The 22,109-nt window shown below is 57.0% G+C and overlaps 1 protein-coding gene across 4 annotated transcripts; it reads left to right on the top strand.

The window, feature by feature from the left end:
* The first annotated feature begins 509 nt into the window (after positions 1-509).
* On the top strand, positions 510-21,292 carry RARG (retinoic acid receptor gamma). Of its 4 annotated transcripts, XM_069491767.1 has the most exons (10): positions 510-749; positions 1,498-1,565; positions 4,808-5,133; positions 15,923-16,071; positions 16,286-16,427; positions 17,127-17,287; positions 17,499-17,675; positions 18,055-18,259; positions 18,725-18,883; positions 20,021-21,292. In XM_069491767.1, the coding sequence occupies exons 3-10, from the start codon at positions 4,950-4,952 to the stop codon at positions 20,218-20,220; spliced, it is 1,377 nt and encodes a 458-aa protein (XP_069347868.1). In that variant the 5' UTR covers positions 510-749; positions 1,498-1,565; positions 4,808-4,949; the 3' UTR covers positions 20,221-21,292. The 4 variants fall into 4 exon arrangements, with proteins under 4 accessions (XP_069347868.1, XP_069347870.1, XP_069347871.1 ...); XM_069491769.1 differs by lacking the exon at positions 4,808-5,133; XM_069491770.1 differs by lacking the exons at positions 4,808-5,133; positions 15,923-16,071.
* The last annotated feature ends 817 nt before the right edge of the window (positions 21,293-22,109 follow it).

The following is a 22,109-nucleotide window of genomic DNA, read 5'->3' as shown; positions in this document are numbered from 1 at the left end:
GGGGAAAGAGAGACTACTTTGACCTGCAGGTGAAACCTAAGCGAAGGGTAATGACAGTGGCATCTGCTGTAGCATATTCCTGCCCCATCACTTCACCCCTGGGAGGACATGGATACAGCCCTCATTGCCTACCCTGGGGAGGCACCAGAGACTGGCCTCCAAGAACCACAGCCTGGCCAGAGACAACTCAGCCAGTCCCCCCAAATGGCAGGAAGGGGAAAAGTGCCAGCATCACGGGGCCAGGACAGTGACCTCCTCTGCCAGCCTTGCCGGCCTCCCATGGGATGGAGCCACGGAAGCCCAGCAAATGGGAGGGGCAGAAACCCAGGCGTCCCGGGCCGCCCCGCCCCCTCCCGCCCCCCATCCCTCCAGCCCCAGGGCACCGAGGAGGGAGCCGGGCAGGGGCAGGCGGCAGGGGAGGGAGGAGCGAGGGCGGGAGGGGGAGGAGGGAGCCGGGCAGGGAGGGAGGTGGGGGGGTGGAGAGGGAGAAAAAGAAAGAAAATATTTTCCGTGTCCCCGCCTGCAGAGTCAGTGTGCGGTTTGGGAGAAAATGTGTCGGATATTTTGGGGCGGTCACGTGGGCGGGCGGGCTCCGAGAGGCCCCGGGACAGTCCCAGCCTAGAGCCGTGCCCCCCCCGGAGCCCCCCATTACCGGGAGCCCCTGACACTGCGACGCTCCATCCCGGAGACCGCCCGACGCCGGGACCTCGGGGCTCCGCGGCCTCCCTTCCCCCTCCCTCCCACTCCAGGTGAGTCAGGCGGGGAAACTGGCTCGCCCGCCCGCGGACGCCTGGGTCCTCCGGTGAGGTGGGCTGGGGGAGGGGGCACTGAGGAGCGACACCAGTTTTATTCCCTCCCTCCCGAGGCTGGTCAGGCTGTCCGCTGGGCTTGAGTGGGGATTCCTGCCCCGATTGGGGTCAACCCTCATGTGGGAAGGGAATGGGAATGGGCTGGATTATCTGCCTTTCATTTTGGTGACTAGTAGGGGAGAGCATATGTGGAAGAGTCTTCAGCCAGGGGGCATTTATCCTTCTACTTTTGTGCTGAGAATGTGAGGGAAGAGAGGGTTCCCTCCTGTGGGGAGAGACAACCTAACTGCCCCCTTCTCTACCCCCCTGGGGCTCCGAGGGGTGGATTCTATGTTCCAGGCTGATCCAAGTTCCTCCTTCCCCAGTGGAATGGCAGAGCTTGGACATCAGAAGGGCCAGGAAAGGGTCTACAGGCAAGTGATCCTGGCCTTCTGGGTCTAGGAGTTTGGAGGGACAAGTGGACAGGAGAGGGATCTGTGAAGTTTCCTTGAACTGGCATGCCCGTTCAGGATTCCCTCTGACATGTCCCCAGCCACAGGTGTGTGAGTCTTGGCTCCCTCCAGTCAAAGTGGGGGGCTCCTCTGAAGTATTCTTGAGGGGATCCCAAATGGAATGAAGGAAGAGCAGGAAGACTGGGACAGGGACCCAGGATTCTACTCCCAGAGTCCCATTGCTTCTCTGTCTTTAGCAGTTACAGCCCAGTCCCCTCAATCTGACCCAGTACTAGGAGGGAGTCTCTCAGCAGGTTGCCAGAGGGTAAGAATACGCATGGTTGGTGGTGGTGGTAGGAACAGGGGAGCCTGAGTAGGGTTCTATAGGGCAAGATAAGTAGCTGAGATGACTGTCCTTCTCTAACTCTCATGTCCTGGGCAGTTGGCATCCCAATCCACAAGTCTGAGGCTCCTGTCCTTAAGGTCACTTTTCAGATGCTGAGGTGGGGTTGAGGACCACAGCCAGTGTCCCCTATCCTTGAGGCAAGTAGAGAGAAGACAGGGGAGGGGGCAGTATGTACAGGGTGCCTGGGGCTTGGGTATCCCAAATAGACACACACACACACACACACCACACACACTCTGTGGCTTAGAGCCTGGTAGGCAGCACAGGGCACGCCCCCCCCAGGCACACCCCCACCCTGGCTCAGAAAGCCACCTAACTGGCACCTCCAGTTCCCCCCCTGCCCCACCCTGCCCGTGCCCTCCGATGCCCACACACATTCCACTGGCATTGCCTGCCTGCCTCCTGGGCACTGCCCCTCCCTGGGGCTAGCGGGGTGGAGGGAGGGCACCTGGGGATGAGAGGTGGAGACTCAAGGGTCTGGACTCCCCCAAGGCTGGCATGCAGCCAGGGAAACCTGGCCCACTGCTGCCTCCTGGGGAGCAAGCCGGCTGGGGGCCCAGGCTAGAGCAGAGGATGCCTGGGTTCTCTGCCCAGGCTGGAGATGGGGTCATGGAAAAAGGTGGTCGTGTTTATACAGAGGGGAGGGGGGCAGCGGGTGGAGAGCAGCCGACAAGAGCAGCTTTGTTCCAGGCTGTGGAGTGGGCAGGGCAGCAGGGAGACTCACCCCCCCTCCATCCGGCAGCCCCCTTCATCCATGCCCTCCCCTCAACTCCACCTCAGCTCTAAGAGAAGCAGCTTTGTAAGAGCCCCCTTCCCCTCAGTCATCCCCCCCCCCACCATCTGAGGTGGCATCTTGGGAGGAGAAAAGTGTTCTCTCCCCTCCACTGGTCCCCCAAAGAACCAAGGCATCTGGGGCCCTAGTTTAGGGTTTCCTTTTACTCTGCACTGCCTTCAAATCCTTGGTCCATTCCTCTACCCTGGATTTAAGACCCTCCCCTTCTCTTCCCAGCCAAGACAGAGGACCAGAGCTCAGAAATGGGAGGAATCTCTGCCCCTTTCCTCTCTTTACTCAACTCCCAATCCCCTTCTCTAGGGCAAAACAGGAGGAAGGCCAGGGAGAGTGGGGTTGTCCTTGGCTCATTTCCAGCCTCATTCCTTGGTAAGGACCAGGAGTTGAGCATCTCTTTGTGGGACCCCCCCAAGTCCTCCTGCCCTGCTCACGGGTTTCAGTTTCCCATTTGTAGGTGAGAAGCATGGATAAGGAGGGCCAAAGCCCTGTTCCTTAGGCCCTGTTCCCAGTCTAAGCCAAGTCTGGGGAACATGGGGGTTGGGGTGACCTCTAGTAGCTTCTCACCCTTGGCATTGGAGGGGTTAATCCACCTGGAATGTGGCCTGGCCAGTTGAGCTGTGGCCCAGGGGCCTCAGGGGCCCCTGGACTCCTGGCTCCACCTGGGCCTAACTGGAGTTGAGGACTTCAGGGAATAGGGGAAGGAAAAGGAGAGGGACCCTGAGGGCTTGGAGCTCAGACTTTCAGGGCCTGGGAGACATGGGGCTAAAGAGTTTGAGGGTGCTAGGGGTATGCGTGGTGCTTGGTGAGGGGCAGCTTCATGCATCAGGGCTAAGTGTGGAGTGGTGGTGTTGGAGTCTGAGTTCCTATACCTACATGACTACTTACCCTCAGGGGCTTGAAGGCCAAGGTAGATGAGAGATAGGAAAAAAAAAAAAAAAAATAGCAGAGGTACAAAGATTGAGAGCTATTTATCCTAGAAGCAAATACTGATGGAAAGAGATGTAGAAATACCCCTCACCTACCTCTGGGCCCGCCCACCCTGCACCCTGTAGTCTGTCTGGGTTTTACTGTCTTGGTCCTTTTCTGCCCTTCTTCATATCAGGCTGTTGTGGTTCTGGCTGGTGGAGGTGCCCAGGCTGGGGTGACTCTCCCTCCCTAGCCGACTAACTCCCTAGGGAGGTGGGTAATTCTGGGGCTCCTGGGAAAGCCAACCTTTCCCTTGTCAGAGGATCAGGAAAGGAACCACCTGCCTGCCTAATCCTAGGATTCCCATTTCTTCTCTCGGCCTCCTTCCCCTTGCCCTCCCCTGGGCCCAGGTTAAAAATCTCAGAGGCAAGGCTACATTTGGGGAGGAGAGGATGCAGGGAGAGCTTCCCAAAAGCAGGGAGCCCAGAGATGAGAAAGAAAAGAAGGCGGAGAAGCAAAGTAAGCTGAGGACAAGGAGAGGAGCTCCCTGGCATCATACTGGGTGCGTGGGGAGGGGTTCCATCGGCACCTGTGGATTTGAAGGTGCAAGAGGAGTTAGGGAGAGAGGATAATTGGAGACAGAGAAAGACTTGGGAGGGGAAACTGGAAGAAGGAGTATTGAGGAAGACAGAAGGAAATGCTAATTAAAAGATAGGTATGGAGGAAAAGAAGGTATAAAGAGAAATAATATGAGACATTTACATAGCGTTTAGTAGGTGCCCTACATTATCCTTAATACTTTACCTATGATAAGTGGCCCTATTATTATTCCCAAATGACATATGAGGAGACTGAGGCACAGAGAGATTAAGTACCATGCCCGAAGTCCCAGAGCCAGCAAGTGGAGAGCATGTCAATTCACGTAGTCTGGCTCGAGTCCGTGCTCCTCACCATGGCACTGTACTCCTTTCCAGAGAGGCGTAGGGCCCCAGAGTCATAACAGAGGCGTGTTCGATTTCTCCAGGGTGGTAAAGAGTTTGAATCTTGGCTCCACTGCTTTTAACCATGTGACCTTAAGCTAGTCCTTAACCTCATTTTCCTCATTATGAAACGGGAATCATATTAATAATTCCTACTTCACAGGATTGATGTCGGGGTGGAGCCAAATGTCTAGCCCAGCTGGGCTTCATGATCACTTCTCAGTCTAGGAGTTCTCTCCCCAGAAGTCCTCAGACTGTCCTGCACCTTGGGACCTCAGTTTACTCTTCCCTGGAGCTAATCTAGAGAGTGTCTCAGAGCCTGCATACCCCCTGCCCTGCCTCTTCTACCACACTGCACGGTCCGAGCCAGGGCAGTGTAAACCCCAGCAGCACAGAGAAAAGACCCCGACTGGGAGAGGGTCATGGGGCTTGAAACCTCAGAATGATCATGCTCTCACCTTTCCTTTCCCTCTCTTTCTCCCTAGGATTCTTGGAGACCCAGTGGGCAGGCCAGGCAGGGTGGGCACGGAGCCTCCCAGGCCGGGACAGTGGGCATGGGCGGGGGCTGTGGCTGAAGACCTCCCCCGCCCAGTGCAGACCTCCGGGGACTCCCACACCGCAGCTGCCATGGCCACCAATAAGGAGCGACTCTTTGCAGCTGGTGCCTTGGGGCCTGGATCTGGCTACCCAGGGGCAGGCTTCCCCTTTGCCTTCCCAGGGGCACTCAGAGGGTCTCCACCTTTTGAGATGCTGAGCCCTAGCTTCCGGGGCCTGGGCCAGCCTGACCTCCCCAAGGAGATGGCCTCTTTGTGTGAGTCTCAGGGATCTTGGGGGATGAGGGCAAATCGAAACAGGAGGGCATTTGGAGGGTGGATGATGTAGAAAATTGGCATCCCAGTTAGGAAGGCAGGCAGGGGATGTGGGTTTGGTCTAATGGAGTAGTGGTGAGTAATGGAGAGTGGGAGTGGTGGTGAGGAGGGGGTTTGGATGTAGACTAAATGGAAGTGTACAAATGAGACTTTTCTTGCTCAAATAGTATAAGTAGGTAGCGGGCCTAAAATTGGAGGGTCTAAAACTGCCTCCTGAGCCAGTCAACTAACAGAGAGGAGCACCTTTGTGTGGGCAGCCAAGGGTGGGTCTGGTGCAGTCTAAGGCTGCTGCCTGCATGCAGCTGGGAGATGGGGAGCCAGGCTGGGAAGCAGGAGTCTGGGAGGCCGGTCAGCTGGCTCTGTGATCAAGAGGTGAAATTGTTCTGAATTATGTGGAGGGTACAAAAAGAGGAAAGAAATATAGTGCCAGGTGCCCAAGGATGTGTGGGGTCAGGAGACTCTCCTTGGTTCTGGAAACAATGGGAACAGCCACAAAGAAGGTGGCTCTTGTACCATAAGTAATCTGGAGAGGTGCAGGGGGTGTTCCAGAAGCATCCTCTCTTCCAGCCATGTGGGTTCTGTACTCCTTCCCTGCCTCCAGGTCTGGCATGGTGCCCACATGCTGCGCAGATCCCTACTTGTCCCCCAGGCTTGCCTTCCTTGGGTTAAGCCTTTGAATGCTGACAGCAGGCAAGACTTGGGTCTCTCCTCCTCCCTCTGGGACCCCTCTCCTCCCACTTGGTAGTTGTCCCTCCTGGCCAGGCCATTACAGGTGGGGGTGACCATGAGCTGGAGGGCTGTGCTACTGGGCCCAGCATGTGAGAAAGGGTTAGCATGTGAGAGAGGGAAGGAGGGAGGGAGAGGGAGAGAAGCAATCTCAGACAGAGACAGAGACAGAGATGGAGAGGAAACGACAAAAGGTAAAGACACATCATTTCTAGCACCACCAGCTCAGAGACAGAGGTAGAAGGGAAGAGCCCCTGCCTCCAGGAGGGGGCACTCGGAGGGTTGTGTGTTATGTGAAAGGGGTGAGTAGACTGGGCTGGCAGCGCCACTGGAAAGAGTGTGCTCATCTGGAGAAGGAGTGTGTGTGTGTGTCCAGACCCTATGCAGTTGTGTGTGTGTGCACAGCATCTCCCTGAGACTCTGCTCATATGCAGAATTCCAGTGTGTACAACAAAGACTCAGTGTGAGGAGTGAGGAGGTATTTAATAGGGCTGTTGACGGTGTGTCTGGTGTTTGGTGAGGCCTGCTGGTGGCATGTCTATAGCCCAACAGGGGTTATTTGAGTGGCATGCAGGTGAACAAGAGAGCACAAAGCCCCCTTTTTGGAACCTTCAGCTGGGCTTCCCCCTACCTCATTTTCACCCCATGAATCTGTCCTAGGGGCCTGGAGAAGTGGGAAGGAACCACCCTCCCCACATAAATGTATTTCTTGCAGAGAACCATAAGACTTAATCTCTTGGGACTTGATTTTCTCAGGTTCTGGGAGAGGCAACTAAAGGAGCTGGAGTAACCAGGGAGAGGAAAAAGAGAGTGGCAGTGGGGAGAATGCTGAGAGCTAGAAGCCAGTCCCCAGGGAAGTTCTACTTTTGCCCCTGTGCCCTGGACACGTTGAGATCAAGGTCAGGGTTCAAAGTGAGGTCAAGGTAGGGGAAGTGGTCAGGCTGGGATCCATTCCCAAGGGCTGTGCTGAAGGAAGGGGGCTGAAAGGAGAAATCCAAGGAAGGAGGCAGAACCAGGGCAGGTAGCTGGGGAGGGTGTGGCCAGGCTAGCACTGAGGGACAGGTCTGGGCAGGGAGGTGGCAGGAGAGGGAGGGGAGGGGAAGGCTTGGAGGTGGGTCCGTACACAGCTGAAGTGGAGGTGGGGCACGCAGCACCTAATGGGAGTTCAGAGGGAGGCAGAGCGGGAGGAAAGGATCCTGGAGTCTGGGAAAGTTCCCAGAGTGGGAGAGTGGCCCAAGGGTGAGACAGTGCCCTCTCTCATGTCTCTGACCTGATGTCCCTTTTTGGCTGAGACCATACCATGGAGAGAGATTAGAGGCCTAGAGTTGATGCCAAAGCCATACCCACTCTGAGTCTGTGCCTCTCTGATCACCCTCCCTCTCTTAGTCTACAGAGCCCCTCTCTCACACAGAGTAAGAGACAGAAGGTGGTCTGTGAAGGACTCTGGCATTTCTCCCTGAGGCTGGCTTTTGGAGCATATTGCTGGGTCCTTGGCAACTTGGGGACATCTTTGTAGAGAAGGGAAGTCTTGCACCACCTCTTGGGGCCCTTCAGGGGCCTGAAGGGGTGAGGCGGGCGTCTCAGAACTGCGTAGAGGAGGGGAGACATGAGGGGAGCGTGTGCTGCCCAGGCAAGCACAGGCCTGTGCACGTGGGAAGCAGAGCGGTGTGTGTGTGTATGTTCATGCATGTGCACGAAACCCCTGTGTCTGTGTCCCTGTGTAGCTCTATGTTTGTGAATGCCAGTGTGCTGTATATTTGCTTCATTCAGGGAACACAGTGTGAAGAGTGGGAAGGGAAGCCTTGTCCTCTTCCCCCTCCTGAGGAGAGGGCTGTGGCCCTGAGGACCAGGTGACCTCTGAACCTGGTGACACTGCCCAGGCCATGGGGCCATTGTCCCTAGGACAAGGAGTCCAGACTTCACCACACTAAGTCACATGGAGAAACTGAGGGCAGGCTGGCACAGGGAGAAAAAGAGTCCTACTAATACTTAAAAGAAACTGAAAAGGAGAGACTCACAGAACTGAACAAGATGAGGGACAGCTATGAAGGCCGAAAGGCACAGACACAGGCAAGAACAAGCAGGCAGTGAGGGTGGTGAGCGGACAGACGGCAGCTCCAGGAAAAAGCCCCAGTCGCTGCCTCCTTTCCCCTCCCCTCCCCGGTCTCTCCTCCTCGGCTCCAGCTCCAGCTCCAGGCCGACACAAACGGGGCTTTGATTGCAACAGGAAACCTCTTCGGTGGGGGGAGCCGGGCAAGCCGCCGCCGCTGGGGCCCAGGCTGCACCCCCCCTCCTGGCCCCCTACCCGGTCCCAGCCCCCATCCTGCCCAGCGCTCCTCACTCCTCACGTCCTGCCTTGGGCCCCGTCCTGCATTCACACCTCCCCATTCTCCCGCTTTTCTGCTGCCCCCTCCTCCAGAGAGCCCCTCCCTTTGCTCTTCAGGTGGGACTCCTAAGTCCCGACTTACCCTTCTGGGCAGGGCCTGCTTTACTTTGAAATGCCCTCTTTTCAGTTTTTTGAGGGAGGGTTTTGGAAAAAAGGGAGAATTTAGCATGAGGAAATCAGAGCCAGTTATCCTCAAGCCCCATCCAGAAGGTGGCAGGAGGAGGGAAAAGGAGGCGTGCATAAGGAGTTAGCTGTCCTCCCCACTCCTGCTTGTTCTGGCCAAACTCATCCTTGCCAGGGTGGTAGGGGCTCTGAGGGGTGACCATGCAAGAATCCCAGTGCTATGGCCTTGGTAGTGGGGGAGGAGTACACTCCTCTTTGCTTCTGGGACATGCCTTTGTGGGGCTCTAGCTGGGAGGAGGTGTGCCCTGGTGGTGGGGCTCAGAGGGAAGGGGGTGAGTCAGGCAGCAGCCCCCCTTATAGTCCCACCAGGCTGGCGGAGAACATCTGGTTCCCATGAAATGCTAGAAGGCTAATGGGTCTAATTGCTGCAATAAGGGCTGGGGGTACTTTGGGGAAAAGAGGGGGCACTAGATCCCCCAACCTCTTACCTTCTCCCCAAGGCTGCACTGTCTAGAATGGGGGGTTGGGGTTGATGGGAAGGGTGGACCTAACGCCCTAATGCCTGGTCCTAAGGCCCCTCTCCCTTCAATGCCTGGGAAGCAGATACAGATGGGGTGATCAGGAGTGGGGTGTATCTGGTGAAGAGAAAGGGGGGCTAGTGAGGACTCATGGCTTCCTGGAGCCCTCCCCCTACTCCTCCTGTGCCCTCCTCCCAGCCCCCCTCCCTTTGGCCTGGCCACTTCTGGTTCTAATTACCAACCAGGCAGGCTTGACTTAATTGGGACCTTTCGGATTTCGGAGGGGGAAGGAGGGGGCCTGACCGCCTGAAGTTGACTAATCAAGGCTCCTTCCCCCTTGTTTTTGGGGTACTCCCCATTTTGCACTTAATTGATTTTTTTATGGCCGCTGGTCAGATTCGGATTCAGAAACCTATCCCCGTTTTTTTTCTTTTATCTTTTTTTGGGGTAGCTAGATTCAGAAATGGGGTACTTGGGTTTGGGTCACAAGGGAGGAGCTCACACTGAGTTGGAAAGAGCACTACATTCCCTCTCTTTCCCTGCTTCAAGCCCCCTAGTCAGCCCTGCCACTCCGAGTCCCCCCTATCCACAAGTCAGGCTCTACTTCCCAGCCTTCACCCCCACCCCCGTCCCTAGCAGCCACCCTGGCCCCTCCCCCGCGCCCGCCTTCCCTCGCCTACTGTGGCACCCCTTCCTGCTGTATTCTTCCAACAGGCGCCCCACTCCTGCAGCACCCCAGTGCGCCCCCCACCCGGTACAACAGATTCTTAGAAAAGCGCGCCCCGCCCTGGCCCAGCCACAGCCGCCAGGCGGGGGAAGGGGCCGGGCCGGGCGCCGCTCCCGCTCCCCCGGCGCTCCCCGTGTGAGCGGCGCTGACAGAGCCGGCTGGGCCGGCCCGCCAGGCGGCCGGGCGGCCGGCGGGCGGGGCGCGGGGGAGGGGGCGGTTTCCGGGAGTCGCCGCCGCTGGCGCTGTCCCGGGGCCAGGGTCCCCGATTCGGCCCGGCCGGGCAAGGGCAAACTTCTGACGTGGCCAAACCCCCGCCCCCCTTACCCGCTTCTCCGCCGGGCGAGGGCGCTCAGTGCCGGAAGGGACAACCGAGCGAGCAGTGTGGTGGCCCTTGGAGGGACACTCAGTGTGGCACTGAAGGGGAAGAAGGGCAGTTATTGCCGAGCGGGGCGCTGGGCACTTTGGGGCAGTTGGCACCGTAGAAACGCTGGGGGAGGGGAGTTGGCACTCAGGAGGGCAGTTTCATCTGAGGCACAATTGGCACAGTAGGGACAGTTTGGGGGCTAGTTTTGTGCTCTAAAAGTGAAGTTAGGTTCGAGGAAGGGGCATTGAGAGAGACAGTTGAGGCGCTTAGGGAGTGTCAGTTGCGGGATGGGGCTTCGGGGACTTGGAGGGAGGCGGCCCAGGACGCCGCGGAGGGAGGACAGCTAGGGCTAGGAGGGGTAGACTCTCGCTAGCGCTGGAGGGGGCGGGGGGACTCCGCGGCGGCGCTGGAGACCGCCTGGGCGGGGTGGGGCGGGGCCGGGTCAGGAGGAGGTGAGCGCGCCCGGCCACCCGCCCCGAGGGGGGTTCCCGGAGAGTTCACGGCGGGAGCGCGCTCCGGCCCTCGGACCGGGGGTGGGGAGAACGGGAAGGAAGGAGGAGGCAGCGCGCGCCGAGCCGCAGGAATGTACTGTTAGGCCCTGAAGCGCGCGCGCGGAGGGAGAGGGAGGAGCCAGGCCTGGGAATGAGAGGGGTGGAGGTGGTGCAGGTCCTGGGCTCTGGGACAGCTGCCGCACGCAAGGGACCTCCACGTTCCCTTCTCCCCAGTCATCCTTAACACCCCTGTATTGACTTGTGTGAAAAAAGGAGGGTTGGGGGGAGGGGAAAAACTCTATGGAATGAAATGCTTGTGCTTGGTTCCTCCACTCCTTCCCCCAACCCCGACCTGGGCACGCGCCTAAGTGCAAATACGTGCAGAGCCTTTGAGCTGTGGGAAGTATGCTTGCAAGCATTCTCCCGAGCTAGGTGTGTTGCACAAACGTGTGCACCTATGATTTTATGTGCATGCAGACATGCATGTGCACTATTGTATATTTGCAAATGCTTGGTGCCTGCCAAGATAAATGCACGCACCGGTGTGTGTCTAAGCAAGCGCGCGCGCCGCGGAGCGAGTGTACGTATGTGTGTGTGCGCTCCACTCTCAGCTCTGCTCATCTTGGTGCCCGGCCCCCTTCTCTCTCCAAGCCCCACCCCCCACCCCTCCGGGCTTCTCTTTTACAAAAGGTCTCCCCAGTGCTAGCTGCCGAGGCGCCCAGAGTGAGCTGGACCCAGGCTGAAGCGGCAGCCCCGGCTTCGCGCCCCGCCCAATCCCTTTCCCCTGCTGGGGATCCCCCTCTTCCCCGCCCACCCCTTACCCCGCATGCAGCCCTGCGCCCTATGCTAGCTCTCCCCCTCCCCCCCTGCAGGAGCAGGGTGCCGCCGGGGGAGGAGGGGGAATCGGCTGCGGGTCCTTGGTGTTCCTAGCACCCAGCTTCCCTCCAAGCCGGGTCGCGATGTACGACTGCATGGAAACGTTTGCCCCGGGTCCGCGACGGCTGTACGGAGCGGCCGGGCCCGGGGCCGGCTTGCTGCGTAGAGCCACCGGCAGCTCCTGTTTCGCCGGACTTGAATCTTTTGCTTGGCCACAATCCGCCAGTCTGCAATGTAGGTACCCGAGCCCGGGGATGGGGTGTGGGGTGCAAGAGAGGCTGGGCTTACTCTTTCCATGTGTAAAGGGAGAGACTGGGGTGCAAGCGGAGATTCTGGCCCTTTCTATGTGAGGTACTGGCCCTTTAAATGTGGGGGCCTCAGCGTCTCCTTTGCGTGTGTGCAGTAATGTTTGGAGTGTGTGGTTTTTATGGTGGGTGTTTAGCTAAGACCTGTAGTTGATGCCACTCCAGAGTTCCTGGGGATAGCGAGAGACCGAGGTGTGTTGGTAGTTCGTGCCCTCAAGTCCCTGTCCCCGGAGGGATATGGCACCCAGGACCGTGGGTGGCGTTTGTTAAATCCATGTGGAAAGTTGGGAGTGTAAAAAATATTATTTGCAGAGTCTGTGAATCCCTGGAGTGTGCGGCGCTTTGCCTAGGTGGTATGGGTGTGAGAGTAGGGGTCTCCCCACCACTGTCGCCCTCCGACAGCGTTGGCAGGTCCACATGGCTTGTGTGGGGATGTTGGTGGCGTGAGGCCGAGAGGGCGTGTGCCCCTGCGTGGCTGCGGGGGCGGTTTTGGAAAGTGCTGTGTACCAGAGTGCGTCCTGTGTGTTCCTGTCCGGAGTCGAAGGGGTTGTGCATTCAAGAGGGAGAACGCTGGGCTCTGCCCCCAGCCCCCAATTTTAAAAAGACACGTTTGGAAAGGAGTATACTGCTTTATGAAGAGAGATGACTTTTTCCTATGGCTCCAACACAGAACTTCAGCAGGAAGCGAAAAGTTTAAAGCAAAGTTTGTGTGTGGTGGGGGGTGGCCCAGAGGTGACAGCGGCAGGGGGAGTACAACTACTGGGTCCCCAAACGTGTATCTTCCCCCTCTGTGAAATGGGAGATGCCAGGCCTGGGGCCCTGGAACCCCTTTCCAGAGCAGTAATAAAAAGCTGGGGACTGAGAGGCAGTAAAAATGAAGTCCAGATGAGAGGCGGCTTTGAAGCCTGGGCCGCAGTGCCTGGTGGGGGTGGGGTGTGGGTAGGGGCCGGGAGGGGAGCCTGGAACACCCCCCAAATCTACCCGGGGCTGGGATGCACTCGCAGCCCGGGTGCGGCCGGCAGGGGACGAGGGGCTGGGGGCACGCTCGGAAGGGGCGGGCAGCGGGCGGGGCGGCGGGCGCTGGGGGAGTGCGCACGCCGGGTCACAGAGCCCCCGCCAACGCGCCTCGCTCCTTGGCACTCGGCAGCGCTGTTTACAAGTTCGGATTTTCTTTTCTTTCTTTCTTTCTTTTTCTTTCTTTCTTTCTTTCTTTTTTTTTTTTTTTTTTTTTGTATTTTGGTTCCAGGACAAGGCTGCTCAGATTTAACAACTGGGTGACTGGAAGAGGGAGATGGCAGACAGGAGACCATACTTTGGGGTGGGGTGGGGCAAGAATTAAAAGTGTGCCATTTCAATGGCAGAAAAAGCATGGAACTATTACTTTGCACCAAATCCCTGTGAATTCTTAACTTTCCTGTCATTGCCCCATGGGATGGGGAATTGGGGTATGTTGCGGGGGGGGGGGGGTGCTGAGGTGGAGAGAATCTTCCAGAAAGGGTTTTGGGGAACTCAGCAGGGACTCTGACCTTTTTCAGGTCCATGGAAGCCCCTTGGACTTGACTGGCTATGTGTTTTTGCATTTTAATTTGGACCAGTAGTTTTGGCCTCTAGGGTCCTGGTGGGCACACAAAATCAGCTTCAGGCCTGCCCCCACACACTTTCAGAGGGAAAGTCGCTTTGAGAGGAGGGCTGGATAGTGTGTTTGTGCCTGTTTGGAGGATTTGCTGTCCTAGTGCTGTGCTGGCAGGCTGGGGTGTTTGTCTGGTGGTAGAGCAGTTCGTTTGTAAATGTGTAGCCAAGTGTTGTGTGTCTTGTGTGCCTTGGTGACTTGTAGATCTACCTCCACAGTGTGGCTGGAGCGTGTCTTTATCTCATCAGTGTGTTCCCCTGTGCCAGAATCCGGTCGGGGTTACAGGAGCACATTGTTAGTATGCCTGCTTTGCTGCCCTGTGTGTTGTTGACCTGTAGAGAGTGTGTGTGTCTCCAAGGAGGTGTGTGCTAGATTGTGAGTCTAGGCTGCTCAGCTTTGGGCCTCGCAGCTGGGAGCATTTACAGCCGGTTATAAAGAGTTTGTTTGAAGCTCCGCTCAGCCTGGCCAGGAATTTCCTCAATTTCAGCAATTTGGGCTTTAAAAGGAGAAAAACCTAGAGCCCACCCCCCTCCTCCCCAGCAGGGGCCCCTGCCTAGCCCAAGAGTAGCATCCTGATGGTGGGGTCTCAGCTCTGGGCTGAGGAGAGGATCTGATTGGAGCAGACCCAGTTAGCTTTCCGGGTGGGGGGGAGGCCCTCCACCAGAATGAAGATTGACCTCAGAGCCACTGGGATGCACTTTAGGGTTCAGGGGGCGGGGGTGTGACAGTACCACATAGATGGGAAAAGCTGCCCCTGGGCCTGTCTCCCCACAGCCCCCAGTCTTATAATTGGCTGGCACTGCCCGATGCCAGCCTGACCGCGCCCAGGTCCTTGCGCAAAAGAGGAAATGAGGCAGTGCTCTGTGGGCAGGGAGGGCGTCAGCGCCAGAGTGAGCACCACCCCATGCATAGACCTTAGGCAGAACACTTGCCCTCGGAGGACACTGTGGTGGGCCTGAAGATGAGAGGCCTAGAAAGGCATTCCAGCCCTCCCCACATCTCTCAGCACCAGCCCCTCCTGAAACTTCTCCCAAGTCTTGAATAGACTCCTGGCAACCTTCTTTCTTACCCTCCTCTCCTTTTTCATTGAGGAATCTCACTCCAGCAGGATTCTTATGCTAATTGTGTGTGTGTGTGTGTGTGTGTGTGTGTGTGTGTGTGTGTTGGGGGTGGGAAGGGCTTCCCTCCTGTGGGGTGGGTGGAGCTAGCCCGGAACCCTGGCATCCTGGGCATTCCTTCCCTCTCCGGCTGCACTGGGGCAGCCTTCTGACCAGGTGGGCTGCAGAGGGTTAGAAGGAAGGAGGTGCTCATGAGGTGGGCACATGGAACACTCCTTAGGGAGGTTCTTAGGGATTTCTTGTGTTAACTTGGGCCCTCTAGGTGTGGGCAACAGGTCCTACAGGTTGAACAATTTACAGATTTTCTTAGCCTCTGCAGATGAGACACACACACATACTCTCCCTGTCACACACACACACAGATATACTCAGCAGCTTCCTGAACGAGGGTATCCTCCCCAAATTCTGTGGGCTGAGACCCCTTTTGAGCTGCAATTGGATATTTTCTTTGGAGGCAGTTTAGGAGTGAAGACATAGGCTCAGAGAGGGTCCAGAGATAAGTCCCCTCCCCCATGAGCCCTGTTTACCCACTGTCACCTGACTTCTTGGTTTGCTACACTCCCAACAGCTTCTAGCCCTGAGAATCCGAGCAAATACCCCAGTCTCCCCTTCCCCAGCTTCTCTGACTCATGGCCACTTAGATCTAATCTGAGGACCTGAGAGCCTTGGCCCCACCATCCGCTGGCAGTGCGGCACTGAGCTGGTCACTTCCCCTGTCGTGGCCTCAGTTCTTCAGGTGTGAGATAAGGCCCCTGCATGTCCTCTGGTTTACTGTCCCCATAGCTGTGCCCCATTTGCTCCACATCTCACTGGTTTCTGGGGAAAAGGACTTTGGTGGTTATTTGGGGTTTGGTGTGAGAGCGAAAAGCCTGAGGATTATCTGCCCTGTACTGCCTGAGATATGAGGTCCTGTTCTAACTATTGAGTATCCCAGCAGGTCATTCAGACAGGTGCCAGCTATAAGTGGCCTGTAATTGCCTCCCCACCCCCAGATCTGTTGCCCCACAGGGAGGAGGATGGTGGGAAGTAGACTACCTGACAAGGATCTACAAAAGTGACAGGGAGCGACTGGACAGTTCAGAGTGCAGGGCCTTAACCCTTCCACCCACCCACTAGATTGTTAGGGAAACTAAGGCCAAGAGAAGTTAATTTCCAGGATGGCCTTGGTCTGCAATTTGGAGAATTGAACACTGTCATATAGGGCCAGGGCTGGTGTTATTGTGGAGGAGTTGGCCAGATTGTGGGGGGTCACACTCACAACACGTTGCAGTAATAGTGGCTGTTGAGGGGATTGTGGGAGTGTTTGCTGTGGGCTGTACGTGGTTGCAGGAACTAGTGCATTGTGGGAATGATGGTTATCACCAGTAGGCCGGAGGAAGAAGTGCTCATGGGGCATGCATGATGAGGAGGCCTGGAGGTCTGTGGGGTCCTTCTCCCCTGACCCTCACATCACTGCTTCCCTCTCAGCGGTGGAGACACAAAGCACTAGCTCAGAGGAGATGGTGCCCAGCTCGCCCTCGCCCCCTCCGCCTCCTCGGGTCTACAAGCCATGCTTCGTGTGCAATGACAAGTCCTCTGGCTACCACTATGGGGTCAGCTCTTGTGAAGGCTGCAAGGTGTGTACATGGTGGGGGTGGGTGGATTGGGGGTCCAGAGTTACCGGGTAAGATCACATACCAGGGACACAGATGCTAGGAGTAGGACGGGGCTGCTTTGCACACAGATGGTTAAGAAATTGGGTCAGGCCTGGGGCATCCTGCAAGGCCCGTGAGAGGCTGGTACTTCCAGCATCCTGTTTCAGTGGCACTCTCCACTTCCCCCCAACTCCAGGGCTTCTTCCGCCGCAGCATTCAGAAGAACATGGTGTACACATGTCACCGAGATAAAAACTGTATCATCAACAAAGTGACCAGGAATCGCTGCCAATACTGCCGGCTGCAGAAGTGCTTCGAAGTGGGCATGTCCAAGGAAGGTGGGTTCCTATCCCTGGCCTGGGCAGGAGCATTCCTGTCCTACCCTGTGACTGCTACCCTCTCTCTTCTGGCCACCCCCACTTTCCTGACCTCTGAGACCTAGCCTCCCTTGGGGTGCTACCTCCTCCCAGGCCATTCCTATTTGATTAGCTCCATTCACGCAGGAGGCCCCACCCTTTCCCACTCTCCCCTCTCTGGGAGCTTAACCCTTCCTCTGAATGGGGGAATAGGGGTTACGGCCTCATATTCCCCCTGTTTCATGGGAAAATTGGGGAGGTAGAGTTGCCAATCCCCTCCCCTCTCTGGCTCCCAGGACTGAGCCAGAGATGGATCTGGGGTGGCCCCTCCCCTATCCCCCCCCATTGTGCTGCCAAGGCTATAAGTGGATATCCTGCCGCCTGCATATCCTGCCCCCCCCCCAACCTCCAGCTCCTGCAGGGTGACAGGAAGGGCAGGATGGAGACATGGAGCCGAATGGCCTGGGGAGAGAGCAGGGGTTGCAGGCCCTGGGTGGGGCTGGGGAGAGTCAGCCTAGGAATAGGAGCTAATGTAGGAGATAGGGAAACTGAGGCATTGATTAGAGTACCAGGGAATAGATATTCGTGCTAAGGACTGAGCACATTAAATTTGGGTAAGAGAAGATGTCCAAAGCGAGGCTCTGAGGGTCCTGACCTTCTCCTTGCGCCTCCACCCTCAAGCTGTGCGGAATGACCGGAACAAGAAGAAGAAAGAGGTGAAGGAAGAAGGGTCACCTGACAGCTATGAGCTGAGCCCCCAGTTAGAAGAGCTCATCACCAAGGTCAGCAAAGCCCATCAGGAGACCTTCCCCTCGCTCTGCCAGCTGGGCAAATACACCACGGTGAGGAATGGGCAGAGCCCCAGAGAGGGTAGGGCACTCTTCACGTTGTCGGGGGAATGGGTGTGGGTTGTGTTGGAGGCTGTGGTCTGGTGATGAGGACAAAGAGAGCATCAGAATGCGGAGGGGAGAGCTTGGGGTATTGGCTGAGAGAAGACAGCCCCCAGAGGTGGGCCGCAGCTTGCACTCTAACCTTCCACCCCTCCTCCTGCAGAACTCCAGTGCAGACCACCGGGTGCAGCTGGATCTGGGGCTGTGGGACAAGTTCAGTGAGTTGGCTACCAAGTGCATCATCAAGATTGTGGAGTTTGCCAAGCGGTTGCCTGGCTTTACAGGACTCAGCATTGCTGACCAGATCACTCTGCTCAAGGCTGCCTGCTTGGACATCTTGGTAAGTTAGGCCCTGTGGGTCGTGCTACAGCTTGACCCTCATATGAGACCCTCAACAGTTCCTTGGTCCATACAAAGATTTCCTTATCCCACCCTGCCATCTGGGACTCCTCAGATCTCCTCTACCTAAACTCTTCTTGTCTTAGCCCCTGCCCCTGTGTCCTGATCATAGGCCCTGAATACCCTGGCTCCTGACTTCTCAGGTCCTCTCCTCCCCAAGCCTCAGATCCTCCTCCTCTGCCTTCCTCCCCATGCCTGCTTCAGGCTGCACTCACGGGGGACCTGACCTTCTCCTCGCTTTCCACTCATTCCCTCTTTTCCCCACACCCATAGGAGCATCTCCCCAGACAGCACTAACCCTCCCCCACCCCCGCCTCCAGATGCTGCGGATCTGCACAAGGTACACCCCAGAACAGGACACCATGACCTTCTCCGACGGGCTGACCCTGAACCGGACCCAGATGCACAATGCCGGCTTTGGGCCCCTCACAGACCTGGTCTTTGCCTTTGCTGGGCAGCTCCTGCCACTGGAGATGGATGACACAGAGACAGGGCTGCTCAGCGCCATCTGCCTCATCTGTGGAGGTGCGGGGGTGCCCCCTGGCGTCTGCTTGCTCTCCGTTCCCACAACACTCCACACCTGATCTCTGACTCCCTCGGAAACGTGGTGGTCTCTTCCCTTGGGATTTTTGCACCTGGCGCCATCCACAGACTTCTCAGATGCTGTACAGGCTTCCCAGCAGCCTAGAAAATAGGACAAAAAAGAGGCAAAGCCGGGGGAGCTGAGGAGACCCTAGATACTGGTGCTGAGATAGGAATCTGGCAGGAATGATTTACCAGAGAAAGCCCCTTGCTGAGGGGAGAAGGTACAGGGCTTAGAGCAGGGGAGATAGCCTGGGTGGGGCTCAGGAACAACAGGGCAGTGGCTGATGGGACAAAGTTTGGGACCTGGACGCCCATAGGGCAATGCCAGTTGGGAATCAGCTACCTGTCACTGTGTCCTCTCCATCTCTGCCTTCCCCTCTCACTCCGCTGTGCCTGTCCCCATAGACCGCATGGATCTGGAGGAGCCCGAAAAAGTGGACAAGCTGCAGGAGCCATTGCTGGAAGCCCTGAGGCTCTATGCCCGGCGCCGGCGGCCCAGCCAGCCCTACATGTTCCCGAGGATGCTCATGAAAATCACCGACCTCCGGGGCATCAGCACCAAGGGTTAGTCCCGAGTGAGCGTCCCCTCTGTGTCTTCTCAGAGCTGCCAGTCTCCCAGGTCAGACCGGTGGACAGGCAGAGACAAGGACAGAGTGATTGAGAACCAGGCAACCTACATCGGAATCCCAGCTCCGCCTCATACTAGAAATGGGAGATGTTGGACAAATTCCTTTATTTATTGTACCTTGTTTTCCTGTTTGTAAACTGGGCTGTACTTACACCTACCTCATAAGGTTATTGTGATGACTAAATGAGTTTATATACAATGTAAAGTGGTGAGCACCCATAGGCCTAGCTGCTTGGGAGGCTGAGGTGGGGGGATCACTTGAGCCCAACAGTTCCAGGCTTAGTGCATCCCGTGAATATCCACTGCACTCCAGCCTGGGCCACATGGCAAGACCTGTCTCTTAAGTGCGCGTGCGCACACAAACAATGTACTTAGAACTGTGATGAATTAAAATTCAGTTCTGCAGTTGCAGTAGTCACATTTCAAGTGCTCAATAGCCGCATGTGGCTAATGACTACTGTATTGGACAGAGCAGATATTTCCGACACTGCGGAAAGTTCTACTGGACGGTGCTGGTTTAGAAGGATGCCTGGAACATAGTGTTTGGTAAATATTAGCCGTTGTCACAAATGTATTAAGAACAGGCCTAGGATGGCCAGGTGTGGTGGCTCATGCCTGTAATTCTAGCACTCTAGGAGACTGAGGTGGGAAGATTGCTTGAGCCCAGAAGTTTGAGGTTTCGGTGAGCTATGATGATGCCACTGCACTGTAGCCTGGTGAGACTCTGCCTAAAAAAAAAGAACAGGCCTAGGAAAACTGGCCAGCTCTGGACATTAGAAGTGAGGTAGCTGGGGAGTGGGGCTGGAAGTTGTGCGCAGAGCAATCTTTGAATAGACAGCCTGAAAGAGTGGGATGAGTGGGTGTCAGGCTTGGCAGATTAGACCAGGTAGAGCTTCCCGGCAGAGGAGCAGCACCTAGAAACCTTAGTGGGGAGAGGGTGAGCTGGGGACAGAGAGGTGACAGGCCTGTGCTGTGAGTCCCCATAATCAGAGGGCAGCTGAGGAAGATTAGGGAGGTGGCCTCAAGGGCCATGTGCCTCTGTCCTCCTGAACCTCTTTGCCTCTCCATTGCAGGAGCAGAAAGGGCCATTACCCTGAAGATGGAGATTCCAGGCCCGATGCCTCCCCTGATCCGAGAGATGCTGGAGAACCCCGAAATGTTTGAGGATGACTCTTCACAGCCTGGTCCCCACCCCAAGGCCTCTAGTGAGGATGAGGTTCACAGGGGCCAGGACAAAGGGGGCCAAAGTCCCCAGCCTGACCAGGGCCCCTGACCTCCCCCACTGTGGGGGTTGGGGCTCCAGGCAGCAGACTGACCATCTCCCAGACACCACCAGTGACTGGGGGAGGACCTGCTCTGCCCTCTCCCCACCCCTTCCAATGAGCTCCTTGTTTTTGCCAAAGTTTTCAGGGGTGCCTCTGTGTTCATCCCCTTCCTGCTCTAACTGGCTCCCTCACCAGTCCCGGGGGCCTGCCCTGCTCCCACCAGGAGAGAGCGCAGAGGGGTGAGCCCGGGTTTGGACTCTAAAATCTCAGCACTGCCCCTCAGATACCAGGGTCCTAGGCTCCCCAGGGCAGGAGGAAGACCCTGTCATTCCACAGTCCCTTCCTCTGCCAGGTGCTTGGGCCTCTGGGAGCAAACAGGAACACTAGAGACCAAAAGGGGGTCAAAGGGGGAGGGCTGAGCCCACCCTCTTGCGCCTACCCTTGGTGCCTAATGCTGTGCGATGCACCTGCTGGGCGCATGCTGCCCTTGTGCCCCATCCTCCTGCCAGTCAGGGTGGGGGCAGGCTGGGCCCTGCATTTCTGGGGTGAAAGGGCCAGGTCCAATCTACACCTCTTTGCTTGGGGGTGGGGTTTGCCCTGTGCCCTCCATATGAGTCCCTCCCCCAGCCCTGTCACATGCCTTGGGCTCCTCCTGCCCCCATCTCAGCCATAGGGCAGGGATGCTCCTACACTACAGAGGGGCTGGGCGATCCCTTTCTCCCTAGTGCCTTCCACCCTTGACCCCCAAGAGCAGCTTGGCCCAGGGAGGGGGGATGCTGCTTAGCTGATCCCACCCTGACCCAGAGGAAGCCTCTATTTATTTATTAGCTTTTGTTTACGCCCTGGAATTGACCCCTTCCTCCAGGGGTCTTGGGTGGGGGAGCCCAGGGCCCCTATGACCCCTCCCTTCCTCCAATCCCCAGTTTGTATTTAGCTGCCAAATAAGATTCCCACTGGCTCCCCTTTTTCTCTGGGGGGTCAGGGTGCTGTCCCCTCCCCTCTGTTTACATCTCCCCTCCACCCCGCTGTATTGCATATTGCTGAGTTTTCTATTTTTGCAAAATAAAGTGATGGAAACTCGTGGGATGTGGCTCCCTCTAGGAGGTGGCAGGCGGAATAACTGGCTGACCTGGAGAGGACGCTGAGCGAGGAGGGCCAGCTCCTCTGTGGGCCGAAAACAGGATGAAATGTGCCTGGATGGGGGGCGGAGTGGGGGAGCCCGCAGGGCACCCCAAGTGGTCAGGCCTCCCGCAGCCTCCAGGTGGGTTCTATGTTGGGCGCTGGGCGCCCCTGGGAAGGCATGAATGGCCGTTCAGCCATCTCTGAGCCCATCCCCAGTCCGGTCATGCACATGTGCATATCTGCCCTTCTCTGGGAAGGGGGTCCGTTGAGGTTTCTTTGGTTCTCATGAGGGTTTCTGGGCCTAGAAGAGAAGCTACAGTGTTTCTGTTTTATAGCAGCCCCTCACCCAGTGAGCTGTGCCGCCCTCCGTGACCCATGTTCACTCCCTGACCTCCATTCCCCCCACAACCCCACTGTTACCTTCTCTCCCAGTATCTTTCCTTGCCCTCACAGGACTTCCCTCTGCAAAGTGCCTTTGCAATGCCTCTGGCCTCTGCTATGCACCCCTGAACTCTCTTCCCCCTGCCCTCTGTGACTCTCCCTCACACCTCCCCAGCTCCCGTCCCCGCCCCTGCCCCCGCCATGGCCCACCTTACCTGGGAGAGTGCCTTGCCTCCCTTGTCCCTGGCTCTTCGCTGGTGACCTGTGCATCTGGAAAGAGATTTAGGATGTGGGAGTGGGGGAGAAGAGAAGGGGGGGAAGCAGAAGAAGAAAGCGAAAGAAAGAAGCTCTAGAGGAAACCACAGGGCCTGAGGGGAAGGAGGGGTCCTTGCCA

Source organism: Eulemur rufifrons, chromosome 16 (assembly GCF_041146395.1).
Source record: "Eulemur rufifrons isolate Redbay chromosome 16, OSU_ERuf_1, whole genome shotgun sequence".
NCBI lineage: Eukaryota > Metazoa > Chordata > Mammalia > Primates > Lemuridae > Eulemur > Eulemur rufifrons.
The sequence above is the reverse complement of the archived record's forward strand: the minus strand, read 5'-3'. Positions and strand labels throughout refer to the sequence as shown.

Bases quoted from the DNA above. Each gene is read 5' to 3' on its own strand.
- RARG (XM_069491767.1), top strand. From the start codon at position 4,950: ATGGCCACCAATAAGGAGCGACTCTTTGCAGCTGGTGCCTTGGGGCCT. The intron at 17,676-18,054 runs GTAAGTTAGGCC...CCCCGCCTCCAG, and splicing joins CTGCCTGCTTGGACATCTTG to ATGCTGCGGATCTGCACAAG. The intron at 18,884-20,020 runs GTTAGTCCCGAG...TCTCCATTGCAG, and splicing joins CCGGGGCATCAGCACCAAGG to GAGCAGAAAGGGCCATTACC.